Genomic DNA, 26,259 nt, shown 5'->3' with positions numbered 1-26,259 from the left:
TCAAATTTGCAATTCTGAGAGAAAAAAAAAGAATTGTGCAATTCCAAGCTTATCTCACAATTCTGTTTTTTTTTTCACATTTCCGAGTTTACATCTCTCAATTCTGCGTTTATTTTTTGCGTTTTGCGTTTACAAAACTAACTACCCCCCACACAATTCTGAGTATATATCTTGCAATTTTGACTTTAATGTCCTCAGAATTTTAAGAAAAAAAAGTCAGAATTGTGAGATGAAAAGTCACAATTACCTTTATTATTATTATTTTTTTAGTCCATATCTATGGTGGAAACGGGCATCATTCTGTCGTGTCATATTTGGCCATCATGTGACAAAAACAACATACATTCAAATCAAAATTGACTTATTGTTTAGACATTACACTGCTTAATGCAAAAAAAATAAAAAATCTGACTAAAATATTACATTCCACTTAAAAAGACAAATATGCACAATTTTAGTCCAAATGTAGGCTACTCTTTAAAATCAGTAGTGGACATTTAGTGCGTCTTTGTTTTCCGTTCCGCTACTTTTTACAATAATCGTACATTCGGTTCTCTTGTTAACGTAAAATTAACATTCTGAGAAGGAATTCAAATTCTGGGAAGTAGCTGTACGATCTATTTATCTTCATGACAAGTGGTACTGACAGAACTGAACTTACAGAGAAGAGATCATAGCAGCAGCATACATGTTAAATCAGCACCCATCAATCACTTGGATTGCATTAAATTCAAACAAGCTTTTCTACAGCCACATACATCAAAAAGAGCTTCAACTATTCAGGCATTTTCCACGTTTTAGAAAGAACATTCTAATGTCTAACCAACAAACAGAAAACATGTTTCTCAAAGAAAAGGCTGAAATATGTAAATAGAAGTTATCAGTTTGAAATAAATGTACAAACCTAAAATATTTAAAATATATAAAGTTCATACAAAAGGTAAAAACACACGTAAAAGATTTTTTCACTGGAAAAAAAAAAAATGCTAAGACATCGCAGGTTTATTGAGTGTGATGACTTGAAACAGAGTGGGAGGTTTGGCTGCATTACTTTCTATCCAACACTAGAGGGTGCAAAAGAGAGGCGGTTTACCTCATATAGCACCAAATGTAGTTATGGTGAAGAGAAAACTCTTAGACAATGACAAGGGCTTCTCATTTGGATGAAAAACTGCTAAGAGTGTGAGATTATTTTTACGCCCCTCATAAAACCAGCCCATGCAGTCCTAGTTAATCACATCTGCTCCACGTAACAAACGGTCCTATTCAAAAATTGTTATCATTAGCTATTCACAAGTCAGTTTACCTTTATTTCTAAATAATTTCCCATTGGTTCCTGCCAAGACCGGGTTTGGGCTTAAAACGGTGATGTGGGAGAGCGGACCGTCTCGGCCGAGCTGGGGGAAATGTCCTCTGACTCTGAGGTGAACTCGGCGGCGGCGCTGGAGGGGAAGGTGCTCTGGGTGCTGCGGGGAGCAGCCGCTTTCACATCCTGGTGGCGTCTTCGTCTGAAAACCTGCCTCTCCTTATCAAGAGGGGTGGTCTGGGGAACACGAGAGCATGGGACAGTGAATCAACGGGCAGAGAGATCGGATGGGTGCAGGCTAACAGATTTTCATTTGCATGTGGATTACAATTAAACAGTGACTTTCCAAGACAACTAAATCAAAACTTGTGTTTTTTTAATTAAGACTGAACTGTGGTTAAAGTGTTAAAAAAAGTGTTAAAAAAAAAAACGGTGGTTATAGTGAACTATTTAGAAGCAGTGCACCAAGCATAGTGAACTGAAAATCTCAAATCTGATTTATAAAAAGGCTAATATTATATCCAGCTTTTTAAATTATGTTAAATGTTTGTTAAATTATATTAAAACAATTCATATATATATATATATATATATATTTGTGTGTATATATATATATATATACACACACACAAAACACACAAAACACATGAAATATACACATAAAAGTTTGGGACGAGTAATGTTTTTTTGTTTGATTTTCAAAAAAGTTTTTTTTATGCTCAACAAGGCTACAATTATTTAATCAAAAGTGCAGTAAAAACATTTTGAAAATATTAAAATTTAAAATGAACTGTTTTCTATCTGAATTCAGTTTTGCATCACAAATTACATTTTATTCCTGTTTTCTGTCACATGATCAGAAATTATTGAAGAATTATTTTGAATTCATTGCTGAAAACAGTTATTTGAAATAAGTCTTCACTGTCTCTTTTGACCATTTTAATGCATCTTTGCTCCTTCCTAAATAGAAGTATTTATTTAAAAAAATTACTCCAAGCCCTCAAATTTTATTGTTTGTAGAATCCAATAATGTAAAATGTAAAATGTTCACTTTTTGTAAATTGTCCATAAAATCTTTCAGATTTAATTTAACAATGCAGCAATTACAGAAAATGTTTTTATGAACAATTTACACAAAATATATTTTTTTACCATTTTATGTTTTTGCACACAATGAAAGAGTCCAGACCTAACTAATCAATAATGATTTCAGTTTTCATGATCAATTTCAGCACATATACAGGTATGTGCACACCAAACACTTTCACTGCACCCTGCGGTAAATCCAGCACAGAACCGCACATTCAAGCCAGTGTGTAACTCATAACCAGCAGTGTCATGCATGCTGGGAAGTAAGTGTACACTTCAAGTGTCCAAGCTTCTCAGAAGGCAAAGATAAACGGCACTAAACAATAACACAGAGCAAAGAAAGAGAAAAGTGAAGCACTGACAAACAGAATTCAGCAAAGCAAAAAGTATGAACTTAAAAGCATTAATGGCAAAAAGCAACGCATCACCCCACTGTATAGCACGAGGCACAGAGTGTGAAAGGAAAGGGACTATGGAGACTGCCAGCACGCTGCCATGGAAACACTGCCGCTCTGTGGGCATACCTTATCCAATACATCCCTGGGTGCGGGTAGCAGTCCAAAGACCCTGAACGCTTGATGGTAAACCCCTCGTCCGGCTGAGCAGAGAGAAATGAGTGCAACTCAACAGATCAGATGTTTACTTTCACCGTGTAAAACAGCACAAGCTTTGAGCCACGAGGTGCTGTTCAATAATGGTGTTATATTTAGAGACAGTGCTACAAAACAAGAACAGTAAAGCGCTTATGATGTTTCAGCATTTCTACATACTGTATAGAGACACTCAGTTTGGGAAATAAAAACAACTATGTATGAAGCTAATGAAACAGTAAACATGCAAAGCAATGTGCAAATAAAGCAAAACATAAATGGGGTCAGTAAGACACATTCATTAAAAAAAAAAAAAAACGTTTTCCACAAAAATATTAAGCAGCACAACTGTTTTAAAAACATTGATAATAAGAAGTAATGTTTTGAGCAAATCAGCATATTAGAATGATTATTGAAAAAATCATGTGACACTGAAGACTGAAATTACGGATGCTGAAAATTCAATTCAGCTTCGCATTACAGGAATAAATTGCATTCTAAAATATATTAAAATTGAATAAAGTTAATTAAATTGTAATAATATTTCACAATATTACTGTTTTTACTGTATTTTTGATCAAATAAATGCAGCTTTGGTGAGCATAAAGAGACCTCTTTCAAAAACATTTAGAAAATCTTATTGACCCCACAAACTTTTGAAAGATAGTATACTATATATATATATATATATATATATATATATATATATATATAACTAACAAGCAAGAACTAAACAAAAAACAAAAAAACAAACAAAGTGGGAATGTTTTGAAAGACAATATTTTGTTTACATGCGGATGTAAAACTGGTGTGTGTAATGTTATGTAACTGCCCTACATAAAGAAAGCATGTATGAAAATATAAAAATATAGGAATCTTGAGTGTCTAATTTGATTCAGTCCCTGACAACAGTGCTGACAGTCATTATATAAGCAGAGCACAGAATCAGAGGAAGAGATGTCACAGCCAGGAGAGAAGAGGAATGAGAGAAGAAGAGCTGATGGATGAGTCAGCGAAGAGCTATGAGATAAGAGGACACACTCCAGAATATTTTAACACCTATAACTATATTTAAAGGGTTAGTTCACCCAAAAATGAAAATTCTGTAATTAATTACTCACCCAAGTGTCGTTTCAAACCCGTGAGACCTCCATTCATCTTTGAAACACAAATTAAGATATTTTTGATGTAATCTGAGAGCTCTTAGACCCTTCATAGACAGCAAGGGTCCGTACACGATCAAGGTCCAGAAACTGGACCTTGATCCGCTGGACGCAAACTGCGTATGCAAACTGCGTATGCACGGATATGTCTTCTATATGTATATTTACGCTGTAATTTGAACGAAAACAGCGCATCCGGTATGCGGCTAACACAGAAGAGCGTACGCAGTTTGCGTCCAGCGGATATTCTCCAAAATGGCACTAGGGTGACGCGGAGGAGACAAATTTGAATAAAGTCATTTTTTTTGCGCACAAAAAGTATTCTCGTAGCTTCGTAAAATTACGGTTGAACCTCTGATGTCACATGGATTATTTTACCGTTTCTGGACCTTGATCGTGTACAAACCCTTGCTGTCTATGGAGGGTCTGAGAGCTCTCAGATTCCATCAAAAATATCTTAATTTGTGTTCCGAAGATGAACAGAGGTCTTACGGGTTCGGCACGATATCAGGGTGAGTAATTAATGACAGAATTTTCATTTTTGGGTGAACTAACCCTTTAAGTAGATTTTATTATAGCAGATTCAACTGCAGTGTACTGCAGACCTTCTTAAGGGTTTGTTCCAAAAGACCTGAGGGCTATTCAAACTCAAAACAATGTGAATTGAATGCCAATTTTTCATATCCAAACTACTGAACATGAGAAAAACACAATCCAGTCAATCGGCATTTCGGTAATATTGTCAAAAATATAGTTACACTTTATTTTACGGTGTCTTTGTTACAGTCTAATTATACATTTAAGTACTGAGTAATATTAATTAACTACAAGTACTTACTATATGGTTAGGGTTAGGATTAAGTTTTGTCTTAGGGTTATTTGCATGTAATTATGCATAATTAACTGTTATTGGAATAGTAAACACATGTAAGGTGTAACAAGGACACCTTAAAATAAAGTGTTACCAAAATATACATACACATTTAAACCTAAGAGCTAAATAGGCGACTCTTACTGCTATGACAGTGACTCCTGCAGTAGTGTTGTTGGGTTTGGGGCCCATGTTGAAATGTTTCTTAATCTTGCCGGCCACAGACAGCTGGTGCTGATTCTCACACATCCTGTCATCCTGAGAAAGAGCAGAAACAGTACCTCCACATATCAGTTTCCTACGAAGAGTCTGAGAATAGCACATACACTTTAAAACAGACAGATAAAGTCTTACATTGACCCAGGGATGGTCTAACACCTGTAGAGCTGTGTATCTCTGGTCGACCTCCACCTGTAGCATGCAGGTAATGAGTGCCTGTAGAGAAAGGAAGTAAAAAAGAAAGAGAATGAGGTTTATTTTTCTTTCCAGAACTCTGAAACCTTGTTTTGGTATACTGACCTTTGCAGTGTCAGATACATTGTCCCAGTATGGAAGAGGGAAATCCAGCTGTCCCATCAGAATCTGGTCAAAAAGAGCCTCCTGGTCATCTGTGCTCCTAAAAGAACAGGTATGCGAAACGAATTTGAATATTCACGAATATTTATTGTTCTATTGTAATAAGGAGTGAAGGCACAATTCTATATCTATATCTATCTATATATAAATCTATATCCTCTGCAGATGTGCAGGTCAAAACTGAATTACAGAACAAGGCCACTAGAGGGAGTCAAATTTAACTGCATTTAATCTGCATATAATATGAGCTATGAAGTTGTATAAATCGAACTATAAATTGAACAAAATAACCGTTACATGCTTATGTTGTACTTACCCACGGAAAGGCGGGAAGCCGCAAAGCAATATGTATGTTATGACCCCGGCCGCCCAGATATCAACTTTCAATCCATACCTTAAACATGAAGAGAAAAACTTTTAAGTTATATTCCAGACCAGGGGCCATATTCACAAAGAATTGTATCTCATCACCTCATAAATTTCTGCATTAGAGGTAACTCTCAGCCTTAAAATTGTTTGTGAATACAGCCTCAGATCTTTAAAAAGCCTTGGTTTTCATGCTCTGTTATAATAACATTGCCATGCTAATGAATACATGATTTATATACCCCGTCTCTGCGACGATCTCTGGAGCTACATAGGTTGGGGTGCCACATATAGTGTAAAGTGGTCCGTCCACAACTGTTGCCAAGCCAAAATCCCCCAGTTTCAGGGATTTGCTTCCATCCTGGTGCTCATAGACCTTAAACACACATAAATACACATCAATCTGCATCCAAGTGTTTGATATTCAGTTTGAGGAAACAAATATTTTTCTTTTTTTTGTAAATAAAATTATAATTAAAATTAAGTATTAAATATAATTTCAAACTAAATAATGTGTGTGTGTATATACACTATAAACACACATTATTTAGTTTAGTTTGAAATTATATTTAAAACTTAATTTTAATTATAATTTTATTATTTATTTATTAAATATAATTTAAAACTAAACTAAATAATATGCGTATACACACACACACACACACACACACATTCATTATAATTAAAACTAAATATAATTAAAACGAATAAAATTAAATATTTTAGCAGTTTTTGAAAGGGAAGCTCAGATAAAATTCCAGACTGTTTGTGTCTGGCTTTCAGCTTTATCTCAGTTCTGCAGAAAACTGGTTAAAAAAAACAATCCTAATCTTTGCAGAATCAATTTACAGCATGCTTTCATCTAATCTGCCACAACTTTACATAACTCACGGGATATTAATTTGTGCACCAGGCACAATCACCTTTGTCAGAGCTGTTTTGTTCTTGCTGTTATTAGAGAAACACTACTTTGACCACAGTGCTGTTTCTGAAGTTATAAGCTGGGTAAACAAGGCCCAGTATTGAGTTAAGTTACTTTGTTCTAAAGCTTGTGAAAGAAGCATTATTTAGGGTATCTGCACTCTAGAAAAACATATTGCATTTGCCTCTCTCAGATGTGAGTGTCATTCCAAGCTGCATTTGTGATTTACTGTATAGAGATAATATTCTCTCTAATATTCAAACACCCACCAGAAGATTCTCAGGCTTGATGTCACGGTGAACAATGTTAAGGCTGTGCAGATATTTGATAGCGCTGGCCAGGTTAAACAGCATCCCGCTGGCGTCCCGCTCTGTGTATTTGTTGGAGGATGTGATGGCATCAAAGAGGTCGCCACCCTGTTCATGCACACACAATTTCACCACATATTCAGGGACAATATCTGAACAAAAAAACATTACTGAAAAGTAGTCAGTTTCTACAGTATCTACAGCATGAGCTTTGTAAGATTTGTTAATGTTTTCAAAAGAAGTATCTTATGCTCACCAAGGCTGCATTTAATTGATCAAAAATACAGTAAAGACAGTAAAATTATGAAATATTATTGCAATTCAAAATAATACATTTTCAGCATCCATTACTCCAGTCTTCAGTGTCACATGATCCTTCAGAAATCTTTCTAATTTGCTTATTTCCTGCTGAAGAAACATTTCTGATTAATAATAGGTAATGTTTTTGTGAAAACAATGATCAGTCTTTTCCCAGGATTGTTTGATAAATAGAAAATTGAATTTTCAAAGTTTGAAATTTATGCGAAATAGAAATATTTTGTAACATTACACAAACACAATTGTCTTTACTGTCACTTTTGATCAATTTAATGCATCTTTGCTGAATAAAATAATTAATTTAACAAATAAAGTCCAATTTAAAGGAACACTCCACTTTTTTTGGAAATAGGCTCATTCTCCAACTCCCCCAGAGTTAATAAGTTGAGTTTTACCGTTTTTGAATCCATTCAGCCGATCTCTGGATCTGGCGATAGCACTTTTAGCATAGCTTAGCATAGATAGCAGGCGCAGTGATATTACGCAGCGCCTGAAAGTAGTCCCCAGCTAGGTAACTAGTTATAATATAGCTGAGGACTACTTTCAGGCGCTGCATAATATCACTGCGCCTGCTGCGGCCATGGTACGGCAGCAAAGTTCCTTGATTATTACGCCGGAATGAGAGTATAGTTCCTAATCATATCAGCCTAGAAAATCGCAACTTTTCATTTTCCGCCGGTCTTAGTACACGATATAACTACAGAAGAGTCAAGTTTTAAATAGGACAAATATCGAAACTCTTTGGTCATTTTTGAATGCGATGCTACTGGTCTAATCGGATTCAATGATCTATGCTAAGCTATGCTAAAAGTGCTATCGCCAGATCCAGAGATCGGCTGAATGGATTCCAAAACGGTAAAACTCAACTTATTAACTCTGGGGGAGTTGGAGAATGAGCCTATTTCCAAAAAAAGTGGAGTGTTCCTTTAAAGAGCGTATTGAGCTGAATGTTAGATGTTTCACCTTGACCAGCTCCATGACCAGGTAGAGTTCACTATATGTGTCCATTTCTTCAATCAGCAGAACAATATTAGGATGCTTCACTTTCCGAAGAATAGACACCTCATTCTGGATCATGTGTTCCTGTGAGCCACAAATGTAACACAGATGATCTTCCATCATTACTTTGTGTGATATCAAAAAAGTGCATTGAATAGGATTGTTTTTAGAAATCATCTTACCTTCCCTCTGCATTTGCTCTTGTTAATGATCTTCAGCGCGTACTCTCGGCCTGTGGATCTCTCCACACACTCTCGAACCACAGCAAAGTTCCCATCACCAATCATTCGTCCCACCCTGTACCTCTCGGCTATGGAAGCAGGAACCTGAGGACAATCCTCCATCAGCTCAGCTAGAAGAAAAGATTTGGGATGTAACATTCAGATGAAGTTGATAAAACAATGATAAACTTCCATCATAGTCTGACAGGGTTCTTCACCTTCACTGCCCGGCCCATCGCCATCGTCCATGGAGCTGCACACCTTGGTGGAGGCCAGAGAGAGGGAGGAGCCACTGTGCTGAGAGCCCTGTCAGGGAAATTGAAGGGCCATTTTACAACTTTCTTTGGGTTAGTGAGAAGACTAACTCATTTTGTCACTGTCTTTTTAAATATTGTTAAACAAGTTATTATATAAATCATAAATGTTGTTGAAAGATCTGGCACATTATATGGTATTGGAAAGAATAACCTACAGTATAAAGGGAAAACTAAAGGACTACCATAAAATTTTGGATCTGTTTATACAGTTTCTGGAAAATAACCAATATTGGCACAGGTAATAAATACATCTCACTGTACTGATTGGTATGTGTATATATTTTGCGCTTTTGTATTTGAAAATATGTGGATATGCCTGACTTAGCTTAATATAATAACTTCTTTACCTGTATGATTGAATTTTTGGATGCTTTGGGGGGTGGGGAATTAAAATATATATAAAAATCTTCCATGTCTTTTTTTTGCAATAAAAATATGTAAAAAAAACAAAAACAAACAAACATAAAAATGTTGATATTCTGTATTAAATAGACCAATATCTTAAAGGGACAGTACATCCAAAAATGAAAATTCTGTCATAATTTCCTCACTCTCTTGTCGTCCCAAACATGTATACATTTCTTTTTTCTGATGACCATGAAATGAGAATCTGAAGAATATTGGTAACTAAACAGTTTTGGTTCCCATTGATTTTAATTGTATTTTCTGTCCATACAACGGAAGTCAAAACAAAACAACCGTTTTTCATTTCTTTTTTTTGGCAGGTTTGAGGGTGAGTAAATGATGACAGAATTTCATTTTTGGATGGACTATCCCTTGAAACCGAGCAGAGGTATTGCAGAGGGAAATAAAGGTCAGTTTCTATGGGAACAGCTTGGGTGTGCTAAGAATATTCACGTCTGGAACGGGGCAGGCGAGTTGAAATTCAGCGATGTTTAATCCACTGACACCATGACATATTTATTTTAAGACGCCATCGACCAAGAATGAATACATTTTCAGTCAGACTATATTAGCTGGACCGAATATTAATTCAAAAGGCTGTTCAGTTGAAACAATGTTTGTCTTCAAGCACTACTGTAAATCTACATCTCAGAGAATTATCTGTAATAGAATTTTTCATTTTCAGCAGGTAATTATATTTAAAGCTATTTCAAGTCATCTTTGGCATGTGTATAGATAGACACTATTGTTCGAACGTTTGGGGTTGGTAAGATTTGGTAATCATTGATCAAATACAGCAAAACTAATGTGACATATTATTACAATTAAAAATAACTATTTTCTATGTGAATACACAAAAAAATATAATTTGCAATATTTCTGATGGCAAAGCTGCATTTTTAGCAGCCATTACGCCAGTAATTAAAAAAAATAAAAATAAATCAGGATGAGCCCACTGTTGTGAGAATCAACTAGCTTTTTGAGCATATGCAGCTAAATGGAATTTTAATAGAATGTTAAAAGTGTAATTTCACTTGTTTGAGCTACAGAACACAAGCAAATACATCTAATTTAATACCATAAGTTAGCAAAGCAGAAATAATGTTGACAAATCATATGATTTAGGTCTATCATAGAGAGAGAGGAAATGAAGCAGGCATACAGCCAGGTCAAGAAGCTTGTCTGTTGTTGCTAGGATACATTTTGGGTGAATGTGGCATTATTTAAACGGATGTGTTTAACAGCAATTCAGTGTGATTCAGCACTATACTGGCAAATTAAAGCACCTGAAATACAATTAGGGTCAATAAGAAAAATAAAAGCATTTGATGGTTTTGCTTGATGCAGAGAAAGACACTGTAAATGTAGATAAGTTGCTTCCACTTTAAAGGCGTTTTAGTGCATTAAAGCAAATGCAGATGTTGTGAAAGGTCTTTGGAGTGACAGGTCTCACCCTTCGTCTCCTCAGACTGGCTGGACTGGTGGGAGATGGACTGGGAGATTTTCCTGACCGTGGGGTCGACAGCTGACTACCTGCTGTTCCGTTAGCTGAAATACAGAAAAACAGAATTCATATTCAGTTAATGTTGGAATATGAATCAAAGCAGGCTGGTAAATCTCATACCTTTGATCAAGAATGACATAGCCTATTTCACCCCAAAAATCAATTTGCATGAAGAAAATGAAAGTTATTTTTAGGATCACTGCTTGGTTGCATTTGCTTAACTGTCACGAAAACAATGAAAAAAAGTTCAAATTCTAAGACTTTAAAAAAGAAAAAATTATATAATGTAATATGTATTGCACCGGCTTATCTCACAGAGTTGTTGCTTTCACACAAACCAGTGAGATCACTAAGGTCGGAACATTTAAAAATGCTATCCGTTCCCAGGTCCAGACTGAAACATCGTGGTGATCGAGCTTTTGCTGTTGCCGGGCCAACTCTTTGGAACAATCTCCCTGTAGCTATCCGAACAGCACCTTCTCTATACGCTTTTAAATCTATGCTTAAATCTTATTTATTTGAAAAATGTATGATGGGTTAAAAACTATTTTTGTATATTGTTTATACTTTGATTGCTGTTTTGTTTCAATTTCCTGTACAGCACTTTGGTCAACCTTTTGGTTGTTTTAAAATATGCTTTATAAATAAATAAAGAAATATATATTATAGATTTTTTTCCCACTGCAAATTGAAGAAAATGAAGGTTTTAATGATAATTCCTTTGTTGCAATTACTTAATTGTCATGAAGATAATGCAAAAAATAAGTATAATCATGTGTGTGTGTGTGTGTGTGTGTGTGTGTGTCATTTTTCTGCCCTGAAAATTACATACCTAAAAGATATAATTAAATATATAAAAGAACAGAATTCATATTCAGTTAATGTTGGAATATTAATCAAGACAGGGTGGTAAATCTCATACATTTGATCAAGAATTACATATTTCACCTCAAAATCAATTTGCTGGAAGAAAATAAAAGTTATTTTTAGGATCACTGCTTGGTTGCATTTATGTTTATTTTATGCATATATATGTTTTATATATATATATATATATATTTCTGCCCTGAAAATTATATACCTAAAAGATAAAATATATACTTAGTAAATAATAAATAATTGAAATATAATAAATTAATAATTAAATATACAATAATATAATATTATTAAACACAAGCTGTCAATATGACGGTATATACACAGTATAAGTACAGATAAGTACTGGCTACATCAGACTATGTTCAATAACTTACACAAGGAAGCTCAATATTTAAAAAAAAGAAAAATTATATGTGAAATATTAAGCATTATTATATCATGCACTGACCACACTTTCACTCCAAACAGATGCTTCAATAATAGAAGAATGCACATAATGCTTAGAAATATGATGAAAACAAGTATCACAGCCATAGAAAATCTGCAAAACGTAAATATTAACCCTTCATTTACATACAATACCAAACTAAAAAATAACTAATTTCTCAAGCAAGAAAAACAAATACAATTCAAAATATCTCACCTTTATGAACTTGCTGCACAAACCCATTTGTCCTACCTGCTAAAGAGAGCAGCAGGCTGCCAGAGCAAACTGCGATTCCTCCTGCGCTCATAGTGACTGTTAGGCAGCGAGAGTATGAATGAGAGTGGGAGAGGAGGAAAGGATGTATGTCTGCTGGCTGATTATAGGCAGCCTTCTGCGCACACCTTACGTCATAAACAGCCACAGAGGGAGGAGTTCAGCTCATAAACATGCCATATTGTAGTTGCAGCATTGTCTGTGTGGGTGACTATAAAGATCTCCAAAAAGACCTCATGGCAAAACACTGTGAAGGTGCTCCTGAACGGCGTAAGTGCAGCCATGCGGATGACGTGGTGTTTTGAGTGGATTTCTGAAGTATCTCAAGCACTGTTTGAATACAAATAAAGCTGTTTGAAGGTCTGATTACGCTATGATTCAGAGATATGGCCACTAATATGATTTCTTTTAGAGCTCCTCAAAGCACATTAAGTAACATATAAATCCATCTCAGTCTCAGATATCAATGTTACTCTGTTTGTGTGTCACTGTGATCTGAATATCGTGCTCCCCTGGCCATCTGTGTACACTATCACAGCCTGACATAATTCAGCATGTGGAGAGAGTGAGAATGCATCATCGTGTTATTTTGGGGATGGAAAACAGACTTGAAGGACTATCAGATCAGCCGTCATTCATGTGTGTGATCACCGAACGACAAACTTGGGGAAAACATTAGTCAGAGCTCATAGTGACAGGGAACAGCAGTGAGAACTTCACTTTCAAACTGGATCTCATTTCATATAATCACATATAGTTTCTGAGGGATGGATGTTGAGGATTAGAGAGATTATACATTATAAAAATGGTCATGTAAAGGAATGTAAAAATGCTACAGTTAAACCTTGTTAATTAGTTAAACAGTAAGTTTCCTTAATCTATACAGTGAAAAACTGTAACTAACGGAAATGTTCATGTAATTTTAGCAAATGCCAACTGTTAAATGTACAACTCAAAAGAACAAGCCAACTTATAATTTACAGTGAAAAGCCATAATATACAGTGGGGCAAAAAAGTATTTAGTCAGCCAGCAATTGTGCAAGTTCTCCCACTTAAAAAGATGAGAGAGGCCTGTAATTTTCATCATAGGTATACCTCAACTATGAGAGACAAAATGAGAAAAAGAAATCCAGAAAATCACATTGTAGGATTTTTAAAGAATTAATTGGTAAATTCCTCGGTAAAATAAGTATTTGGTCACCTACAAACAAGCAAGATTTCTGGCTCTCACAGACCTGTAACTTCTTCTTTAAGAGGCTCCTCTGTCCTCCACTCGTTACCTGTATTAATGGCATCTGTTTGAACTCGTTATCAGTGTAAAAGACACCTGTCCACAACCTCAAACAGTCCAACTCCAAACTCCACCATGGCCAAGACCAAAGAGCTGTCAAAGGACACCAGAAACAAAACTGTAGACCTGCACCAGGCTGGGAAGACTGAATCTGCGATAGGTAAGCAGCTTGGTGTGAAGAAATCAACTGTGGGAGCAATTATTAGAAAATGGAAGACATACAAGACCACTGATAATCTCCCTCGATCTGGGGCTCCACGCAAGATCTCACCCCGTGGGGTCAAAATGATCACAAGAACTGTGACCAAAAATCCCAGAACCACACGGGGGGACCTAGTGAATGACCTGCAGAGAGCTGGGACCAAAGTAACAAAGGCTACCATCAGTAACACACTGCGCCGCCAGGGACTCAAATCCTGCAGTGCCAGACGTGTCCCCCTGCTTAAGCCAGTACATGTCCGGGCCCGTCTGAAGTTTGCTAGAGAGCATTTGGATGATCATATGGTCAGATGAAACCAAAATAGAACTTTTTGGTAAAAACTCAACTTGTCGTGTTTGGAGGAGAAAGAATGCTGAGTTGCATCCAAAGAACACCATACCTACTGTGAAGCATGGGGGTGGAAACATCATGCTTTGGGGCTGTTTTTCTGCAAAGGGATCAGGACGACTGATCCGTGTAAACGAAAGAATGAATGGGGACATGTATCGTGAGATTTTGAGTGAAAACCTCCTTCCATCAGCAAGGGCATTGAAGATGAAACGTGGCTGGGTCTTTCAGCATGACAATGATCCCAAACACACCGCCCGGGCAACGAAGGAGTGGCTTCATAAGAAGCATTTCAAGGTCCTGGAGTGGCCTAGCCAGTCTCCAGATCTCAACCACATCGAAAATCCGTTCGTGTTGCCCAGCGACAGCCCCAAAACATTACTGCTCTAGAGGAGATCTGCATGGAGGAATGGGCCAAAATACCAGCAACAGTGTGTGAAAACCTTGTGAAGACTTACAGAAAACGTTTGACCTCTGTCATTGCCAACAAAGGGTATATAACAAAGTATTGAAATGAAATTTTGTTATTGACCAAATACTTATTTTCCACCATAATTTGCAAATAAATTCTTTAAAAATCCTACAATGTGATTTTCTGGATTTTTTTTTCTCATTTTGTCTCTCATAGTTGAGGTATACCTATGATGAAAATTACAGGCCTCTCTCATCTTTTTAAGTGGGAGAACTTGCACAATTGCTGGCTGACTAAATACTTTTTTGCCCCACTGTATCTTTGATGTGTTTTCTGATTAGAGGTGGGTAATATACAAAATAGACACAAACCGGTAGAGATTTTGGCCGCTTTATAAGCATTGAACAGTTAAATACACACTTGTATGTCAAGATGCCTGTTTTTGCAAGTATCCTTGTAAATACAGTAATTTAGGTCTTAAAGGGGTCATCGGATGCAAAATTCACTTTACAAGTTGTTTGAACATAAATGTGTGCTGGAAGCGTGTGTAAACATCCATCCTATAATGATAAAAGTGTATTTTAAAATCCCTTTCTCAAATCAGGCTGTTCTGAGATTCCTGTCAGAATGACGTAGTTCTGTACAGGCCGCTCTCACGATAGTTGATTGACAGGGCCGTCTTACCTTAGACCCGCCCTTAGTGAGTTGTGAGCTCTCCGCCATTGTGTCGACTCCAGTGCAGGGGAAGACAAGATGTCTCCGATCCCGATCTCCGAAGTGATCGAGGCGTTTTGTTGTTGTATGTAATAATGAATAAAGCAGTCGTCATTTACTCCTGACATCTGAGCCGCTGAAGATGCAGAGGATTAACGTTACTATCATTTTGAACGGAATGTGCTGATCCCCGATCTGCCTAAATGCGTCTATGTTCGTGCGAATCATTCGTGATCCAGCATCATCTACAGAAGAAGTGAGTATAAGGGTTTTTTATGAATCTCTGCAAATCGCCTTTCCTAATAATGTGCTAGTTAGCCAGTTTCACGGCTGAAGTTTAAGGTCTGCTCATCACCCCACGGAAGAGAGGGGCGGGGTCAGCAGAGCACATTAGCATTTAAAGCAACATGGACTAAAATGGCTTAATGAAAACAGAGCTGATTTTGACAGGGTAAAGAAGGTGTTTTTTACACAACCATTGAGAAATTTTAACCAAAGTATGTTATAGACTTTTCATTAAGACCCTAAAGAATCATATCAACTTGTGGAAAATGGGCATCCGATGACCCCTTTCAGTGAAAGCAAACAGCTGAGAAAGTATACTGGATCTGGGCAGTTCTTAAAGCGACAGGAGTCTAATGCTGCTGTCTGTCATTCATGTTAATTAAACTTTCATTAGAAGAAATATATATTTAATTTACACAGTGAATATGCAGTGGTTTTATACATTTGATTACTTTATACATTGTATTTCTTATTTATTTGTTCTACTGTAGGTTTTTCTCCTATTGCTTGTAATCAGTTTCTTATTATTTAATCACTGACTGTTTACTTGTCTTCAGTGAGCTTGAGTTGTTGTTTTATTTATTTATTTATTTATTTTTTAAATTTAGGCTAGTATTAGTTTTTTGGGGATATTGACACTGGTGACAACCAGTCAACCAGTGTGATATTATAAAAACCTTAACCTTATTTAAAGCAAATATAAATATATTATGATATATATCATTACCATGAAATAAAATGACTCATATCGTTATATAAGATTTTGGGCACATCACCCACCCCTACTTCTTACATGATATTAATTATATAAATATGTTGTATATAATGATACAGATAAATATTTCACTCAGAAATAAGTAAAATGGGTGGTAAATATCATTTAAGGTTGGTTTTAACTAAGCCACAATAAAAGCATGTTAAATAAAATATAAACAAAAAAAAATAATAATAATAAACTGACAGCCTTAATTAAACTACTAAATAAATGGCTAGTGGTTTGGGTGGTATAATTATATATACTGTATAATTAATTTATACTGCAATCTCCACATGAATAGTAAATGTTGTCAACAGATCTTGCAGACAGCTAAATTACACAACGACCAAACCACACAAGCACCCAATGTACTGTCTGCAATGTTCTTGGGGTTCAACTTCAAGACACATGTCTGGAGACAAAAACAGACTCAGGACAGACACTGACCTCAACTACAGGTGCATCTCAATAAATTAGAATGTCGTAGAAAAGTTCATTTATTTCAGTAATTCAACTCAAATTGTGAAACTCGTGTATTAAATAAGTTCAATGCACACAGACTGAAGTAGTTTAATTGGTGAATTGGTGGGTTTTTGTTAAATGTGAGCCAAAATCATCACAATTAAAAGAACCAAAACACTGTGAAGGTGCTCCTGAACGGCGTAAGTGCAGCCATGCGGATGACGTGGTGTTTTGAGTGGATTTCTGAAGTATCTCAAGCACTGTTTGAATACAAATAAAGCTGTTTGAAGGTCTGATTACGCTATGATTCAGAGATATGGCCACTAATATGATTTCTTTTAGAGCTCCTAGAGATAGTGAATTGGTGGGTTTTTGTTAAATGTGAGCTAAAATCATCACAATTAAAAGAACCAAAGACTTAAACTACTTCAGTCCGTGTGCATTGAATTTATTTAATACACAAGTTTCACAATTTGAGTTGAATTACTGAAATAAATGAACTTGTCCACGACATTCTAATTTATTGAGATGCACCTGTAAGTCATTTAAAAAGAAAAGCTAAATTTTAAACTACATCACATGCTATGTGAAACTGATTAAAATATGTAGGCTACTTACATGAAAAACTATAATTATAGTAATTATTAAATATATTATATTAATATATAATATAGTTAAAAATATAAAGCAATATAAATAATACATTTAATCCCATTCACTTATGATTAAGATATTGTGCTGACCTGAAACCCAGAGGGAAATGACTAATATCAGCTTACATCAAACTTCAGTCCCTGATGTTCATAGTGTGGGAGCCACTATCCAGCAAATTAAGCAATATCCATATTTCATTACTTTTGCTTAGTCCACTATTATCCTTGACTCTAATATTTTGGAAAAATCTGAACAAAGACACCAGCAAATTTATTACCAGCCAAAGCATTTCTAATTGAAATATCTCTTGGATGTCAGATCTATAAAGAAAATCTTATAAAAAAACTTAAAATTTTATTTTAGCTAGTTGCCAAGGCAAACATAATTTACTAAACATAATTTAATTAAAAATATTAATAAAAACTATAATATATATATATATATATATATATATATATATATATATATATATATCCTTTTATGTATCTGAGGTTGATGAAGATAAGATATTTCAAATTATTAATCAATTGAATAATTCAAGGGCTAAGGATATATATGGAATGGATACCGCGTTCGTAAAAAAATATAGTGCTTGTTTGCTAAAGCCAAATTTGATAAATTTGATAAATGTATCTATTAGAGAAAGTAAATTCCCCTCAAATTGGAAAACTTCTATTATAACCCCAATTTTTAAGGCAGGATCAGTTGATGAGGATCAGAATTATAGACCAATTTCTATACTCTCTGCAATCTCTAAAACTTTGAAAAAGTTGGTAGCTGAACAACTTATCAACTATTTAGAAAAACATGATCTACTTCACTCTAAACAGTTTGGTTTTAGGCCTAAGTATTCGACAGAAATGGCAAACTGCTTTCTCACAGAATTTATTAAGGGAGCTTTAGATAATGGCAATGTAGTAGACACAGTGTTTTTAGATCTCAAAAAGGCATTTGATACTGTGAATCATGAAATTCTCCTACATAAATTAAATTTGTTTAGCTTCTCTCAGCAGGCAATAAATTGCTTTAGATCATATTTAGAATCTCGAGATCAGTGTGTTAAAATAAATAATTCAAGATCAGCTTTACGAAACAATGAGATGGGTCTCCCTCAAGGGTCAATCTTGGGTCCATTGTTGTTTTCCTTATATGTCAATGATTTACCAAATTGTTGCAAGCAAACTAAATGTCAGTTATATGCAGATGACACAGTCATTTATGTCTCGGCACAGACTCCACGCTTAGCTGCAGATATATTAACAAATGAAATGACTGGTGTGTCACATTGGCTGCAAAACAACTGTTTGACCTTGAACTGTTCAAAAACGGTCTCAATGTGTTTTTCAATTAGAAGGAAGGAAATGAGTGGTTTTATAATTAAGATCAATCAAAAGGCAATAGAGACAGTTAACACTTTTAAATATTTAGGTGTTATTTTAGATTCTTATTTGAAATTCGATATACATGTAAAGAGGCTGTGTAGAACAATCAGAACAAATTTGAATTGTTTTTACATGATTAGACCCTATATATCTCTAAAAGCAGCAAAGTTATACATGCCTGCAATGGTCTTTTCGCATTTATCTTATTGTGTGACTGTCTGGAGTCAGGTTTCTCAATTGACTATCAAACCTGTTAGATCTCTATATAAACAAACACTACAAATTTTGGATAAGAAACCAAATAGATGGCATCATTGCAATATTTTACAAAAATATAGTTTGCTTAGTTTTGAAAATTTTATACATTTGTCTCTTATTAAAATGGTTTTTAAATGTGTAAATAATCTTGCTCCAGAAATTATATGACAATTAATATCAAAACGTAAGGGGATCATTACAAGAGGTGAAACTAATCAGAATTGTACAGTACCTAAGAGAAAAACTAAATTTGCACAATCTACATTTTCAGTTCAAGGTACATTGCTTTGGAACAGCCTGCCAACTGAACTGAAAATGCAAACAGAGTTGAACATTTTTCAAAGATATTTGAAAAAGTGGTTAAAAAAAAAGCAGGTTTGTGAACACTGATGGTCGTACACAGTCTCAGGTTTTTATTTGTATTTCTTTTTTCTTTTTATTTTACTTTTGCTTGTTTTTCTTTTGTGTGATTATTGTTTTGCTGTTGTTAAAAAAGCCTAACCAGGGACTGGGGCTGCAAATTAGCCTTTGGCTAGAAGCCTATATGTGGAGCATCGGCTGCTTGAAATTGTAGCAATGTTATACTGCATTGTCCCTGTTAAATAAACTAATAAATAAATATATCAATGACCCTAAAATAACACTAGTGCTGTTTGAATGAGCTTTCAGATCAATAAAAAACAATTACACTAGATTTGTTTGTCCAGACTGCATGGCAGATTCTGCCAGAGTTTGGAAGCATTATATTTGTAATCAGGAACCTCTTTCCATATCATTCACACTCTCGCCTATCTGGTAGCCAAACAAGTCTGTTCTCCCAAAACAACATTATCAATATCCCTCGTAAACAATTTGGCCCAATCACCCAGTTTATGCCCACCTGTGTCGTTTCCACACTGTGTCAACCATTTGAGGTTGATACTCAGTACCGGCTCATTACAAAACAGCACACGCAGCGAGACGGTTCCGAGTACTCATTTTGTACCTGGCCGGAATACAAAATTTGAAGAACAGGCCCAAGCTGAAGCACAATAATTGTCCTGTTTATGTTGTTGTTTTTGATATGTCTCTCTACAGCTTACTGAGAGATGAAAGCCTGACCGGATGAAAGCCTGGTGTTTGCCTGGAACATCAACATCAGGAAGTGATGATTCATGATCTATTCCAGGAAAAATAATGAAACCTAGATCAATCGGATGTTCAGGATAACATTTTGTGCAGTTTTTGTTCATTTAGAAATAGCTACAAACAATCTGGTTTGAGAGGCCTCTGTTTAAACAGACAACACTCACTAGTGGACAAATGAGCCAAGAACTGCATGTACGGTTTGTCACAAAAACACTGTGACTACACTGCTGTCAGAACATCGCATTTGTAGAGTAACGCTGCAAAATTGTGCCAATGTGTCATAAACAGTGAAGCATTCAGAACCCTGCTGAAAAAAAGCGGTTTAATGTGGTCTAAGATGCAGGCCAGTTAGGTTTTAAAATACTGTGGTTCGAGTGCAATTCCATCTAGCCAGTTGCCTGATAAACTAGCTAAACACCATTCTCCTATAAGAGGAAACCATGAATAGAATAGAATAGAATAGAATAGAATAGAATAGAATAGAATAGAATAGAATAGAATAGAATAGAGGAGAACATAGAAGAAAACAACAGAGTAGAACATAAAATGGATCATAATAAGAATAGCATAGAACAGGAGAACAGAATGTATAATAATAAGAGTAGAATAGAGTAGAATAGTATAGAACAAAGGAGAGTGGAATAAAGAAGAACAAAACAGAGGAGAGCATAACAGATTAAAACATTAGAATAGAATTGAATAGAACAGAACAGCTGTAGATAACTGGATCATCACAAAAAAAGAATAGAACAGAACAGAACAGAATAGAATAGAATAGAACAGATGGAATAAAGGAGAACATAACAGAGGAGAATAGAACAGAATTGAAACAACAGAATATAATATAATATAATATAATATAATATAATATAATATAATATAATATAATATAATAGAATAGAATAGAATAGAATAGAATAGAACAGGACAGAATGAACTAGAAGAATACAACATAATGGATCATAATAAGAATAGAATACAATAGAATAGAACAGAACAGAACAGAACAGAATAAAGGAGAACAACAGATTAAAACATTTAATAGAATAGAATAGAATAGAATAGAATAGGGTGGAACAACATAGAAGAGAACATAACAGACTGAATAATAAGAACATAAGAATAGAATAAGACAGTATAGAATAAAAATATAATAGGACAGAATGAACTTGAAGAAAACAATAGAATGGATCATAATAAGAATAGAATAGAACAGAATAAAGGAGAACATAACAGATTAAAACTGAATAGAATAGAACAGAACAAAAGAGAAGAGAAGAGAAGAGAACATAATAGAACACAATAGAATAAAATTGAATAGCGTAGAATAGAATAGAACAATTGAGAATAAATGGATTGTAGAATAGAATAGAATAGAATAGAATAGAATAGAATAGAATAGAATAGAATAGAATAGAATAGAATATTTTGACTATTCTAAAAATGGCTGTTTGGCTGTTAGTGGTTTTAGAGTCTGCTTGAAGGTAGCAAATGAAACCATTCAGTACTGGGTTAGCTAAAAATTTATTATACATTATCTTAATCCATTCATCTAATCATCCACTGATGTAAAAGTTAGTTTTGTCATAACCAGAACTCTGCGAGAAGTTCCAGCTTAGCAGACAATTAGACTACATCAACACCAAACAAAGGCATCACAGTGACTTGAACACTGCAACATCCCATTAAATGAATCTGTTAATTGCCACAGGAGCTCATTAGAGATGGAGAGATTGAGAACGTGTGACAGGTGTCAGCTAAATTAGTTCCCTAATTTGGGACATTACTTCTCAAACACATCTTCTTAGAATCAAAGAGATATGAAGACAATTAAGGCTACAAACTGCAACACTCCACACTCATCTATGGTTAAAAATGTACAACTTTGAATTCTGCGACTGCAATGAATCAACTAACAAGTACCCAGTTTAGATTTCATGAGTCACTCCTGCATGCATGAGTGTCAGCCTACAACACCCAACCTACAGTTTACAGCTACAGGAATGCTTTTATAAGCATGATTAGATTAAACATCAGTCTGCTGTAAAGACCCATACCTGAGCTGCTGGAACCAGGGGACTTGCTCCTTCTTGACGGTCCACCGCTGCGGGGAGAGCAGCGGCCCAGCATGGGAGAAATACGGCCATAGGACTGCGACTTCACCACCCTGCACTCTGAGAAAGCAGCAAAAGACAAACAAATCTGACTTCAGTCTGCTTTTACTTCAGAGGCCTCAGCCAATCTTTCTCCCATCCAACTCTACACTGTGAGCCTCCCGTCTCCGTAAAACACACTGAAGAACAGCTCATCTGTGTGGACGACTTGATGTCACCGCCGATCAATCTACCGCAACCTCAGTCTGACCCAAACCTGTCAGTCTGACATACTGGAGGTCTGATCAGAGGAGATCTGACAGGCTGGTTTGCTCTCGGACCACATGCACAGAGTCAACATGTCTATCAATAGGATTTTAAAATAGCTCATAGTCTGGTGCATGATTCCGCATAGTAAATGTCAACAGCAGTTTGTTTTGTTTAATAAAAGTGGATAGTAATCCACTAATGTGATAATATTAGTTACAAATGTCATTAAATAATGGTACTGCTAAATAAACATTTTACCTTAATATGTTATTTTGTTTACAAAAAGCAGCATTTTAAAATGGAAAACACATTTGCTGTTAATGTCAGTAAAGCTTTAAATAAGGTGCAAATGACACCTGACAGACAGCTGGAAACAAATGCTACAGCTAATTAATTAAAACAAACACCAGGGAAAGAGCTTATTATCAAAATTAAAATCCCAACTCTCAAATAATACAATATTAGACAAGATGTTTATTTGTCAGAACAGCTTATTTAAATCTATGTCTAATTATTAATTACTACAACAGAATGTGAAGGACTAACTTTTAATAGTTATTGCAACCTAATATCATTTGATTTAAATTGACAATTACAGAAGTTTAGTCATGTAAATGAGGTCTGTGACACAGCTGTTGTTGGTCCTAGGAAGACAGTCACTCTTTAAAAAGGGATGGACACATTATCCATTATCTTACCACTCTCATCCAACAGGAAGTCATCCTGGTAGCGGAATTTCTCTGGGCCGCAGGCAATAAATATATCATCTTCGCCAAAGAAGTCCTGAAGGCATGTCACCTACAGAATCAGCAGAGGTAGACATATTATTCACCTAAACATCAGTACATTCGAAAATGCACTTCCATTCAAAAGTGAGAAGTTGGCTAAATTTTAAATGTTTTTTAAAGTATCTTATGCTTACCAAGGATACATTTATTTGATCAAAAATAGAGTAAATACAGGAATTAGGGGTCGAACGATTATCGTTGCCGATTTTTATGGTTATCGTTATCGGTCATTTTCAAAACTGTTAAATAAATAAAATTATTTAAAAGCATAAAATAAATATAAATAAAATAATCATAATTTAAAAGCATTTAAAATAATAAATAATATAAAATAATTTAAAAGCATTTAAAGAAAGTTTTTGACAGAGGCCTTGTTATTCTTAATTTTGACATTAATTTTCATTCTTAAACCAGACATATATATATATCTGTTAAAATATTGGTTATCAGTCTACTTGATCTGTAATAATTGGTATCAGCATCGGCCCTGGAAATCACATATATCGGTCGACCCCTAACAGAAATATTGTGAAATATTATTACTAACATTAGTTTTCTATTTTAATACATTTCAATATATGTAATTAATTCCTGAGTTTTCAACATCATTACCCCAGTCTAAAGTGTAAAATAATCTGTCAGAAATAATTCTAATATGTCGATTTGCTGCTAAAGAAACATGTCTTATTATTATCAATGTTAAAATATTGCTTACTTATTTTTCAGATTTCTTTGATGAATAAAAAAAGTGTCTTATAACTGTCTTTATTTTTGATCAATTTAATGATCAATTTAAACTATTATCTTACTGACTCCTAACTGTTATATGTATATTGTATATGCATATACAATTTTTCTAGGTCCAAATACAGATAAATATATTCAATTTCACAAATTTCCAATATAATAAAAAAAAAAAATATATATATATATATATATATATATACAGTGAGGAAAATAAGTATTTGAACACCCTGCTATTTTGCAAGTTCTCCCACTTAGAAATCATGGAGGGTCTGAAATTGTCATCGTAGGTGCATGTCCACTGTGAGAGACATAATCTAAAAAAATCCAGAAATCACAATGTATGATTTTTAACTATTTATTTGTATGATACAGCTGCAAATAAGTATTTGAACACCTGTCTATCAGCTAGAATTCTGACCCTCAAAGACCTGTTAGTCTGCCTTTAAAATGTCCACCTCCACTCCATTTATTATCCTAAATTAGATGCACCTGTTTGAGGTCGTTAGCTGCATAAAGACACCTGTCCACCCCATACAATCAGTAAGAATCCAACTACTAACATGGCCAAGACCAAAGAGCTGTCCAAAGACACTAGAGACAAAATTGTACACCTCCACAAGGCTGGAAAGGGCTACGGGAAATTGCCAAGCAGCTTGGTGAAAAAGGTCCACTGTTGGAGCAATCATTAGAAAATGGAAGAAGCTAAACATGACTGTCAATCTCCCTCGGACTGGGGCTCCATGCAAGATCTCACCTCGTGGGGTCTCAATGATCCTAAGAAAGGTGAGAAATCAGCCCAGAACTACACGGGAGGAGCTGGTCAATGACCTGAAAAGAGCTGGGACCACCGTTTCCAAGGTTACTGTTGGTAATACACTAAGACGTCATGGTTTGAAATCATGCATGGCACGGAAGGTTCCCCTGCTTAAACCAGCACATGTCCAGGCCCGACTTAAGTTTGCCAATGACCATTTGGATGATCCAGAGGAGTCATGGGAGAAAGTCATGTGGTCAGATGAGACCAAAATAGAACTTTTGGTCATAATTCCACTAAACGTGTTTGGAGGAAGAGGAATGATGAGTACCATCCCAAGAACACCATCCCTACTGTGAAGCATGGGGTGGTAGCATCATGATTTGGGGTGTTTTTCTGCACATGGGACAGGGCGACTGCACTGTATTAAGGAGAGGATGACCGGGGCCATGTATTGCGAGATTTTGGGGAACAACCTCCTTCCCTCAGTTAGAGCATTGAAGATGGGTCGAGGCTGGGTCTTCCAACATGACAATGACCCGAAGCACACAGCCAGGATAACCAAGGAGTGGCTCTGTAAGAAGCATATCAAGGTTCTGGCGTGGCCTAGCCAGTCTCCAGACCTAAACCCAATAGAGAATCTTTGGAGGAGCTCAAACTCCGTTTTTCTCAGCAACAGGCCAGAAACCTGACTGATCTAGAGAAGATCTGTGTGGAGGTGGGCCAAAATCCCTCCTGCAGTGTGTGCAAACCTGGTGAAAAACTACAGGAAACGTTTGACCTCTGTAATTGCAAACAAAGGCTACTGTACCAAATATTAACATTGATTTTCTCAGGTGTTCAAATACTTATTTGCAGCTGTATCATACAAATAAATAGTTAAAAAATCATACATTGTGATTTCTGGATTTTTTTTTTTAGATTGTCTCTCACAGTGGACATGCACCTACGATGACAATTTCAGACCCCTCCATGATTTCTAAGTGGGAGAACTTGCAAAATAGCAGGGTGTTCAAATACTTATTTTCCTCACTGTATATATATATCATGCAGATTGTAAATAGATGCATTTTCAAAAATAAATACAAACTACATAGCCTAAGTTGTAAAGATATTAGGCTAAATAAATAAATTAGGCTGAAATAGGCTGAATAAAATAATCCATTCATCTAAAGTTAATAAT

The 26,259-nt window shown here is 35.3% G+C and overlaps 1 protein-coding gene across 4 annotated transcripts in view; it reads right to left on the bottom strand.

Moving 5' to 3' along the window:
• Positions 1-26,259, bottom strand: part of dclk1b (doublecortin-like kinase 1b) — a 45,954-nt gene continuing 19,695 nt past the window's right edge. The window contains exons 1-14 of one of the 4 annotated variants that reach the window (XM_058745374.1): positions 23,486-23,590; positions 22,482-22,598; positions 20,398-20,455; positions 10,905-10,999; positions 8,948-9,035; positions 8,691-8,860; positions 8,473-8,592; positions 7,153-7,299; positions 6,204-6,337; positions 5,912-5,989; positions 5,539-5,635; positions 5,374-5,454; positions 5,164-5,277; positions 1-1,543 (exon numbers count right to left, since the gene is read on the bottom strand). In XM_058745374.1, the coding sequence (XP_058601357.1) occupies positions 1,358-1,543; positions 5,164-5,277; positions 5,374-5,454; positions 5,539-5,635; positions 5,912-5,989; positions 6,204-6,337; positions 7,153-7,299; positions 8,473-8,592; positions 8,691-8,860; positions 8,948-9,035; positions 10,905-10,999; positions 20,398-20,455; positions 22,482-22,571 (1,458 nt within the window). In that variant the 5' untranslated portion in view covers positions 22,572-22,598; positions 23,486-23,590 and the 3' untranslated portion in view covers positions 1-1,357. Of the gene's footprint in view, positions 1,544-5,163; positions 5,278-5,373; positions 5,455-5,538; positions 5,636-5,911; positions 5,990-6,203; positions 6,338-7,152; positions 7,300-8,472; positions 8,593-8,690; positions 8,861-8,947; positions 9,036-10,904; positions 11,000-12,477; positions 13,542-20,397; positions 20,456-22,481; positions 22,599-23,485; positions 23,591-26,259 lie in introns of those variants that run through there. The other 3 variants (XM_058745373.1, XM_058745375.1, XM_058745376.1) reach the window with 3 other exon arrangements.

Source organism: Onychostoma macrolepis, chromosome 15 (assembly GCF_012432095.1).
Source record: "Onychostoma macrolepis isolate SWU-2019 chromosome 15, ASM1243209v1, whole genome shotgun sequence".
Lineage (NCBI taxonomy): Eukaryota > Metazoa > Chordata > Actinopteri > Cypriniformes > Cyprinidae > Onychostoma > Onychostoma macrolepis.
This window is presented reverse-complemented; position numbering and strand designations above follow the sequence as displayed.